The sequence below is a fragment of the Erithacus rubecula genome (assembly GCF_903797595.1).
Source record: "Erithacus rubecula genome assembly, chromosome: 2".
Lineage (NCBI taxonomy): Eukaryota > Metazoa > Chordata > Aves > Passeriformes > Muscicapidae > Erithacus > Erithacus rubecula.
Window position 1 is genome coordinate 4424537 of NC_136685.1, and position 10495 is coordinate 4435031.

The 10495-nt window shown below is 38.8% G+C and overlaps 1 protein-coding gene across 1 annotated transcript; it reads left to right on the forward strand.

Moving 5' to 3' along the window:
• LOC306814088 (cytochrome P450 2K1-like) lies at nucleotides 1-9445 on the forward strand. The gene is made up of 9 exons (XM_079329804.1): nucleotides 1-479; nucleotides 2034-2196; nucleotides 3332-3481; nucleotides 4777-4937; nucleotides 5605-5778; nucleotides 6395-6536; nucleotides 7209-7393; nucleotides 7478-7619; nucleotides 8885-9445. Exons 1-9 carry the CDS (start codon nucleotides 222-224, stop codon nucleotides 9070-9072), a joined length of 1563 nt encoding a protein of 520 aa, XP_079185930.1. The 5' UTR covers nucleotides 1-221; the 3' UTR covers nucleotides 9073-9445.
• The last annotated feature ends 1050 nt before the right edge of the window (nucleotides 9446-10495 follow it).

The following is a 10495-nucleotide window of genomic DNA, read 5'->3' on the forward strand; positions in this document are numbered from 1 at the left end:
CACTGGTTAGCACACACTTATAAACCCCTGGACCCTTCTGAGGCTTCACTAGGAACACACAGGAAGAGAACAAGCCACCAGCTGCAATTAAAACCTACCCTTCTCTGGAAAACAGCTTTATGGACTAACACAAGAGCCTCTCAAGCAAAATTATTTCAGGAGGACAGAGATCCAGAGTCTACATTTTCTCTTTTCTGTGGCAAATACTTAGGTGAATAGAGATGGGCTGGAACAGCAGCACTTCCATTGGTTTTGTGTTCATCCTGGCTTTTCTATTCATTTCGAAAACATTGAGTTTGTGGAACAGCAGCACTTCCATTATTTTAGTGTCAATCCTGGCTCTTCTCTCCATTTTGAAAGCAGCAGGTTCCTGGAGCAGCAGCAGAGGACAGAATTTTCCTCCAGGTCCAACACCACTACCTATAATTGGAAACCTTCTTATGTTTGACTTGAAGAGACCCTACAGGACTTATCTGCAGGTACTCATTTTCTCTCCTATTGGTCCTATCAAGCCCCATAGTCCAAGATGTCAGAGAGTTCCTCCTATTGCACCCAATGTATTATATCCATGCAGAGCTTTTAGCAAGGAGATGGTTATTTGAGCAGAAGATGTTGAATGCAGTATGTTTTTCTTACTGTAATATTTTCTCCACACATCCAGGTTTCAGCCTTCAATAATTTTCAAATTATTAGCAAGTGTCCACCTTATTTTTGTGGCAATTTTGAGAAAAAGGCAACTGAATAAGGAATGGTTTTGATATGTGGTGTGAATCTTTCTTTCCACTGATTATTGATGTACCTGGAGCTGTGACTGCAGCATCTTTGCTTCACTGATTTATCAGCGTTCTCATCTCCCTTTCCTCTTTTCTTCCCCAAATGCTGAAGATATAACTATATACTCTTAATATTCAGGGCCAACCTTTGCCAAAACAACAAATCTTTCCATTTTCTTCTGGTGCTTTCTCTACCTAGTTTATTACAGGGCTCTGCTGACTTGGAGCCAGAAGAATTCTATCAACCCATTCCTTTGAGTTTTTACTGCTTAGACATTAAAATTGCACATCTTGCCTGCTGATGATTTTGAAAGGGATATTTGTACCAACCAACCTGTATGGATGTTGTACCCACAAATCAAAGGACTGCTGAGATGCAATATCTGGAATATCACTGTAGCTCCCAAACACATCCCAGTCAAGCTGACAAAAGCAAGTTCCATCTGTTTTCAGGCCAACAGAACCAACATGTATCTGCTGTAATTCAGTGATTCCTTTCTGATGCTGGATATTGGTTCTCTGACTTGAGTATAATTCAGATATGGGTCACAGCTCCTGTTATTTCAGCTGCCTGTTCTAGCTTAACAATTTGCATCTTGATGTTAAATAGATTCCTTCTGTTTGTTTTTGCAAATCCACAAAAAAAGAAGTGCAGTCAGGAAACCCCCTTCCAGTTGTCAGAAGAATCAGGAACACCAAGTTACATTAAAAAAAAAAATCTTCCTGTACCAACTAAAAAGGTACCACATTGTCTCTGAGACAGTTTCATGGTGCATGTAATTGTGTATAAAAAGTTCAAATATATCTAATGCTAAATCCTGGCCCAGAAACAAACTGATTTATTTTTAATAGAATAATAGTAGCAAACAGTTGAACAGGTATAGCCTGTACACAAAAGAAACACAATAGCATAAAGGTAAGTGTGAAAACATGAGTCAAAAAATTGAATTTACAAGGGTTTCTGAGGGAAGATAGAACTCTCAGTGCAATCCTTTGCTGACTTGGGGTTTCAGCTGTTGACACTCCTGCTCAGTTTAGCATAATGGAATTCTGCTCCCAACAGTGCCATGCAGTCATTATCCACCACAATGTTTGGCACATTCCCAACATTTAAATCAAGTGTCTTTCCCTGTAGTCAGGAAAATATCTGCCATGTTAGTAACCCAGAGGCAGGACTGGAAAATAAGCAGCACTGGAAAGGGTCATTAATTTCTTTGTAGGCTGCAAAAGTTGTAAATCACTGTTCTCCTCTCCTGACAGCTGTCCAAAAAATATGGTCCAGTCTTCAGTGTTCAGATGGGGCACAGGAAAATTGTAGTGATTTCAGGCTATGAGACAGTGAAGGAAGCTCTTGTAAACCAGGCAGATGCATTTGCAGAGAGACCTAAAATCCCACTCTTTGAAGATTTGACCAATGGAAATGGTAAGTTTGCCTTATTTTTCCTTGACCTACTCACTTTTTTTCCCCCTTATAGACAAAGCAGGATCTGGGACAACACTTTGGATCAGAGACCACAAAAGGCATTGGAAATAGGGAGCAATTTCATTTACTTCAGCACACTTAATCAACTCTAAAATGACTGACAGTGGCAACAAAACAACCATAACTCTAAAAATGACCACAGCAACAGAGAATGGATAGTGACACAAGTGTGTCAGGATCTAGAACAGGGCATCCTTGCCAGAGAAGCATTTCTAGCTCCCATGGTATGGCCCTGGACTTGTGATTTTTAAGCTTATCATAGAACCACCTTTTCTGAAATTACTATTCTATTGTTGCCTGTCATTTTAGTGGTAAATAGTGCTTTTACATTCAGAATGTGACAATAGACAGCATGTAGCACAGAGAGAACTGTGGATTTATTTTAAAAAGGGGAATGCTGTCTACTGCGCTGGGTATTGAAATAAGAATTTCATACCCAAACCTCATTCTAATTTAGCATAAGAATTGCATATTTATATCTCCAAAGATCCTTGGATAAATTCAGGAATAATTCTGTGAATATTTTAACAGCTGCATATTTTGATCATATTATTGCAAAGAAGTTTTTGTTTCGCTTTATTTTTTTTTATTTGGAAAAAACCCATAGGTTAGGTCATCAATTAAATTATGTAATAATTTCAGTGAAAAAAACCCTGAAGATGGAGGTTTTAACACATTACCAAACTTTTAAGACATTTGTTCCTACTTATTTTATTCCTGCAGTCATCAGAGATCTCAATTCAATTCAACTTACAAATTATGATGACCAGAAGTTTGAACTTGAATTTCCAATGTCCACTTTCTTTCAGTGACAAGAGTCTTTGAGGATATATATATGTATTTGAGGATATATATCTTTCTAAGATTTGATTAAATAAACCTTAAATATTTATCCTTTTTCTTGTGTAATAAACCTATTGCTGAGGATTGAAAATACTTAGGGCACAGTTGTGTTTTTCCTAATCTGGATGCAATTTAACTTGTTTTAAAAGTGACTGCTACTAAAGAGCTCCATTCTATGCCTACAAAATTACTCAAAATCTTCTCTCACATTGAAATGTTCTTTTGATCTCAGGGGTTATTTTTGCACATGGAGAGAACTGGAAGGTGATGAGAAGATTTGCCCTCACGACCTTACGAGACTTTGGGATGGGCAAAAAGGCCATTGAGGATCGAATTGTGGAGGAGTACGGGCACCTGGCAGACACCATTGCCTCACACAAAGGTGGGTGGATTGTTCTTTCTTCAAACCTGTAGAATCACAGAGCCAAAGATGGGATTGGGCTCTTAAAGCTCATCCAGTTCCACCCCTGCCATGGGCAGGGACACCTTCCACTATCCCAGGCTGCTCCAAGCCCTGTCCAACCTGGAACACTTCCAGGAGTGGGGCAGCCACAGATGCTCTGGGCACCCTGTGCCAGGGTCTCACTGCCTCTAAGGTTTTCTCCAAGTATGCAGAAGCTTTTTGAAGCTTCTCAAGTTCACACCTTTTTATGAAATATACATCAGTTTGATGAATTTGGCTCCTCTGGCATTTTTGTGTCTCAGTATGGTGTTCTGACCTTGGATAATTGTCGTGTTTGTTGTTCTCTTTAGGAGAGCTGAGCAGTTGTTAGTTGCTATTATGTTGTTTATTGGAAAGGTCCATCAGTCTCAAAAAACAAAGATTCCCAAGTGTTAAAGTCCATGCTAAAAGCTTTCAGCATAGAGTCCCAAATAGAAATAAAGTCCTGATTAGGAGAAGCAGCTCCTGGTGCAAGGTCCTGACAGGGCCAGAGTTGCAGCCCAGTGCAGAGTCCTGAGCAGAGACAGAGGCTGTGGGTTTGTACAGAGTCTCAAGAGGCAGATGCTCTCTGGTCTCTTCTTCTTTTGTTCTTTTCTTCTTTTTATTCATCTTCTTCTTCATGTGGTATAGTGATAATGATGATGGTGAAGGAAGAGAGAGCAAGAGGGACAGAGTGGGTCTCTCTCCAATGCACAGATTCTTATTTGAAAATTACCCAGTGAGCTAAAAACATGAACCTGAAGCATTTTTTCTTAATCTGTAAGAATTCTAGTTTTTTAGTATGGAAGTTTACATATAATCTATGCATACCTCCTATCTCTTCTATCTGAAAAATGTAAACAATATTCTTATTATATTTTTATTCTAAAGCTATCTTTTGGAGCTCTCACTGAGACTTGTTTTCTACACTGATGTCTAGGGCTTTTACTTTTTAAGGCACTTAAAACATATTCTTACTTAATTAAACTTACTTACTTAAAACTTAAACTTACACCTCTATTTCATTATGTGTGGCTTAATATACTTTAATTTCTCTAAAAACTTTAATTCAAACCCTACATTTTGATTTCTCTCTGAGGAACTCAGAGAGACCTCTGTTTTTTAGACTCAAACAGACAACAATCAATGATAGCAATCAATCATAACAAACAAATAGCAACATTTCACGATAAATTTACATTTACAAATCACATCTCTTTATTACAATGTCATAAATTCCCTTGTCCCTTGTCTAGGAAATCCCATCGATGCCAGCAAAATGATTAATGCAGCAGTTGCTAATATAATTGTGTCAATATTGCTTGGAAAACGATTTGACTACAAAGACTCCAGATTTATAAGACTTGTAAATCTCACCAATGAAAACATGAGGCTTGCTGGGAAACCTGTGGTTACGGTAAGGATTCCCATGTTCATGTTTCTGTTTCACTGGATGCCACAGGAAAATAGCAATACTGGTGATCAGTTTATTTTGTTAAACAGGAAAATCTGAGACTTTGAGAGATAGTAGATTTACTTTCTTGGACTTTCTCAGAAAAAAAAAAAAAAAAACCTTGAGAGAGAGTTTGAGAATCATGAAGTCAACAATCAAGCCCCCAGACTCTCAAAAATATATTTAAGATCTGGTTTGAAGAGTGCTAGTGAGTGAAAAATACCTTTAGATACTTGCATGCAATGCTGCCACACCCTGGATTGATTTATGTCTATCTAGGTTTTGAAAAAGGGAAAATAATGCTAGTGGAAGAGCTGGCTAAAACCAAAAAAAAGTTGTTGGCCTATTTTTCCATCTGCTTGGTGGCAGCTTGAAGCTGTTTGAGCCTGACACATACACTACTCTGAAAAATACTAATTTGGGGCAAAATTTTTACATTTATTCCTTGGTCCTTGATGACTTTTCTAAGATGAGTTCATCCAGTCACTTTTTCATGTTCCAAAAACCAAAATATTAATCTTAAATTTCTGACTTTGTATCTGTAAAGAAGGCCAAATGTTACTAATTTATTCCTGTAGTGTTTCCAGAGCTCTGGCTGATAAATTCTCTCTAACAACTTCCTCTCTCGTAGGTGTACAATATCTTCCCATACCTTGGATTCCTCCTAAGGGCTAACAAGACTATCCTCAAAAACAGAGATGAATTACATGCATTTTTACGAGTTACTTTTGTAGACTACCTCAAAAACCTGGACAAAAATGACCAAAGAAGTTTTATTGATGCTTTCCTGGTTAAACAGCAGGAGGTAAATGAGTATTTTCTTGCTGATTCCATCTTTTATGGTTCTATGAAAACATTTGCAATTTTCTTTCAGTCCTTGCAATTACAGCTGAATTTCTTTAAGGAAGCTATCTTTGGGAAAATACCTGTGACAAAGTGATAGACAAAATACTTCACACTGTTGAAGTTCCAACCTCTTTTAATCAGTGAACATTCATCCTCATTTATTTTCTTCAGACTGTATAAATGTATTTACCAAGACTGCATCTTTTTACTTGTTCTCTCTGTTGTCCCATCCCTTCTGGCTCTTTTGGAAACATAATGCATTACAGAGTGGAACCACTACTTGGGCTTTACTGGGACTTATTTGGGGTCTCTGATATGTCTGGGTCACCTCCCCATGGGGATGCAGCCCCTTTGCAGATGGGGGCTGTAAATACAGTAAATACAAAGATATGTCAGCATTCTACTCCAGGAGAGGAGAAAAAGTTCTTCCTTGTCCAAAGTTCTTCCTTGTCTTTCACACCTTCTTAAAATACAGGATTTATATCTTAGCAAATGTTCATCTACATAAATTGCACTTTCACAAGGAAAGCTTTGAGTTTTCATCCTTTTATCTCAACTACTTTTTTTTTTTTCAGGAGAAATCCACTACCAATAAGTATTTCCATAATGACAACCTGATAAGCCTGGTGAGCAATTTGTTTACTGCTGGTGTGGAGACAATTTCCACCACACTGAACTGGGGCTTTCTGCTGATGCAAAAGTACCCTGAAATCCAGAGTAAGTGATTTAATGTTAGATACTGTTACACTCAGAGTATTAGGGAACCTGGAGGATCAATCTAGCTGTTAATAGGCCAAGTTACAAAAAGCTGAGATTTCCAGCCAATTATTGTCTCTGTGCCCTGTGATTCAGACCCAGTGAAGGTCACACTGGTCAGCCAGCAGCAGAACACAGAGTTCATAAAGGCCAGAACCTTTGCTTAGGGAAATCTCATTAATTAATAAGTAAAGAGCTGTCCTGTGTTGTTGATCAATGAAATTGTTCCAGGTTTCCCTCAGAAACTGTCAATAAACCAAAGGCCTGTGCAGATGTTAAATGGACTGTACTGAGGCTTTAGGGACTAAGAAGATTCATGGAATTGCCCTTGTCTGGAATCTCCATTCCAGCTGATGGTACAGGGTTGTTTGGAGTCAAATGGGGGTTTTGACCCATTGGGCAGAACATGGATCTTTAGACAGAAGAGATGGCAGAAAAAAAATCTTTAGGTTTCTCATTGTTAAATAATCAATCAAACACTGTAGTCCTGTTCATCTCCCATCATTTCTGAAAACAGGATTTTTTGAGAATTTATGGTTTGTACTCCAGATCTGTTATACTTTACATTAGTAAAGCACACTGTGTCTCAGGGGTGAGTGAATCCCTGTATCTTAGAGCTGATTGTCTCTTCAGAAAAGGTCCAAGAAGAGATAGAGCAAGTGATAGGGTCCAACCCCCCGCGGATCGAGCACCGAGCCCAGATGCCCTACACAGATGCTGTCATCCATGAAATTCAGAGGTATGCCAATATCCTGCCTCTGAATCTGCCTCATGAGACTGCTGCAGATGTTACCCTCAAAGGCTATTTCATTCCCAAGGTGAGATGCCCACAGGATTGCTTCCTTCAACATTTCTTCTTCCTGAATTTGTCCAGGAATTCATTCCTCTGTCCTCTTTTGCAGGGAACCTACATCATCCCTTTGCTGACCACAGTCCTGAAAGACCAGTCACAGTGGGAGAAACCAGACATGTTCTACCCTGAGCACTTCCTTGATGCCAATGGGAAATTTGTGAAGAAAGATGCTTTCTTGCCTTTTTCAGCAGGTGCTTTTTCGTTGACATTTACACAGAACACACAGCAAAATGCTTTTGTGCATTTCCTGCTTCAATTTTCCACGTCCCTTTTAACAAGTCACAAAAATGTCAGCTGGGTTAAGATTTCATATATTGTGACAAGGAGTTGCAACAGAAACCCCCAAATTCTGGCTTCCCCAGAGTGTAACACTGACCTGAGTTTACACACCTGCACCATTTGCCAAATCAGGGGATTCCAATCCTGCTCCTTCTCTGGCATTTCTCCTGCTTTGCAGGCTCTGTAATTGCTCTTTTTAAGTTCCCATACATCAGTTATTGGCCAATTAATTTATCATATCCACAACACTCTCCATTTTTTTATCAACCCTCTTTGTATATTTCAACTCTGTATGATCTTTGAATAAGATTTTTCTTGTCACACTCACCATCCAGTACACCATAATTTATTTTTTTCTATGACATTTCCCGTTCCCAGTTCTCCCAGACCTGATTCTAGATGTCCTAGCTGAAAGCACATCCAGGGAGTGTCAGGTCTGGGCAATCCCTGGAGGGTTTATTTCATATCACAACCATGTAATAGCTCTCTGTTTTCCACTTTCTGTCACACAAGGGTGTTAAAATCAAATTTTAGTTCAAGTTTTTGTTAGTTCTGGCCTTGAGTCATCATGCTATGACTAAGGCAGATTACTACCTACTGGATTTGACAGAACTTATATTTACAGCACTTTTGAATATCCATAGAATCTCTTTTCCACTTGGTTTCTCAGTCCCACTCTGGCCAGCATTTGTGAATCTTCAAGGAATTCACAGACAAATTTTATATAAAAATTTGCCTATGAATTGACTAACAGACCTAAAGTCTAGACTAAAGCATTTGGTTTGGGATCTAAAATTGAGCCAAGTAGAGGAAAAATGTGAAAATGAAGTAAAAATTCAGATTTTACTGAAAACTGGAGTGAAGGAATACAGATTACATTTGCATACATTTCTCTCTAAATGTAAGCATTTAGACAAAGGAAATAAAAAACCATCACCAGCTGGCTTTGGTATGAGACCTCTGAAGATCAAAATTCCTCTCTCTCTGGTAATTTGTACCCAACAGAATTTTAAAATCTACTGTGTTCTTTAGTCATACCTAGGGCATAACATTCAAATGTTCTGAATTCCCACTGACCTTTTTCAGAGTAAGACCTGATAAAAGAGGGTTTTTTCTTCCAATAGTGAAGAAGCAGCTCTCACTGATTTTCCTGTGGTCCTTTTGCATTTTGTTCCAGGGCGGAGGATCTGTGCTGGGGAGACTCTTGCCAAAATGGAGCTCTTCCTCTTCTTCACCAGCCTCATGCAGAGGTTCAACTTCACCCCTCCACCTGGAGTTTCCAAGTCAGACCTGGACCTCAGTCCTGCCATTTCATTTAATATCATCCCCAAACCCTATAAAATGTGTGCTGTAGCACGTTCCTAGAGCTTTAGTTCATTGTGCTTCTAAAATGTTTCAATAATTTTTCCATGACATCTGTTTTCTTAATTCTTTGACCAAAATAATCCATATTTCAATTAAGACTTCCAGTACTTCTAAACCGAAGTGGTGTTCTTTCATTTTTTATTCACTGGGAAAGGGCAGAAATGGACCAGAAGTGTGAAGTAATGGATGGCTCATGGATTAATCTCTTAGATCACCTAACCTTGGCTAAATAATATAGACATTCACCTTCCTTACTCTTGCTGCCATTTTCACTGAGTGTTTGTTGAAAGCACATCCCAAAAAATGCTCTGAAGTCTGGGTTTCTCCCAAAAGACATATGGGCCACAAAGCTGTGCTTAGGTTGTGAAAGGAGCTAAGTGTGGGATGTTCAGGCTGTCAGAACAGAAGGGCTGTCTGACCTCAGCAGCCAGCTGGGTTTGAAGCTGGGCTGGATATCCTGATGTTCCCCAGTGCCTCAGAGCAGCTTCTTCCCTTGGCTCTTCTCCCTACTCCTTCCATTTCCACATGCAAAGAAATCACAGCTCTGTACTTATTGTAGATCACTTCTGAAGAAAAGCTTTAAGCCAAGTTGACCTGAATTCAGAGGCTCATTAAGATTTTCCCTGAGTATTCTTTAAATGGATAAACTCAGTAAATAAAGCATACATGCAGAAAAATGTCTTTCCTACTTAAAGCCAAGCTGTGAAATGGAAGTTTCAGGGTGCTCCCAGGTCAAATCACACAGCTGTGGTCACAGATACACACACACAGATCAACAGTGAAACTCCTGGAAGAAGCCTCAAATCTCATCAAAACCAACAATCTGATCATTCTGCAACTCTGCCCAAGACTATCCACCATCAAGTTGAGCTAAGATCACCTCCTAGATGTCTGGATTTTTGTTCCCTGGTTCATGTGGGTATAACAACCCCAAAGTAATAACACCCACAGCCAGCCTATCAAAAATCACCCAGTGTCAGGGGAAAAAAAAAAAAAAAAAAAGTAATTATGGCTTACCTCTGTAACTATACAGCACTATAATGCAAAAGCTCATTCTTCAGTTATTATTTCAACTTCCTTGTATGGAAGCTGAATCTGACTCCTACTCACTGCCCTTCTCCACACTCTCTTTTCAAAATAAAAAAAAAATTAAAAAGGAAAAGAACTCTATGTGGTTCAGAGAGTTCAAAACCCACACAGTAAATCACCCTTAATGAAAGCAAAGGAGTGTATCTTTACTTAAGCTTTTTCTGGCATGCAGGAAAATCTTTAACCAATACTCTGGATTAAATTATTTTGGGTTAATGGTTATATCAGCATATGCTTCCCTTGTCAAGTGATCACAAATTTGAGAAATATTCTAAATAATTATATTCCTTACCTGTGATTCAGAGTAAAGCAAGCACTTTGGTTTTCCTGATCC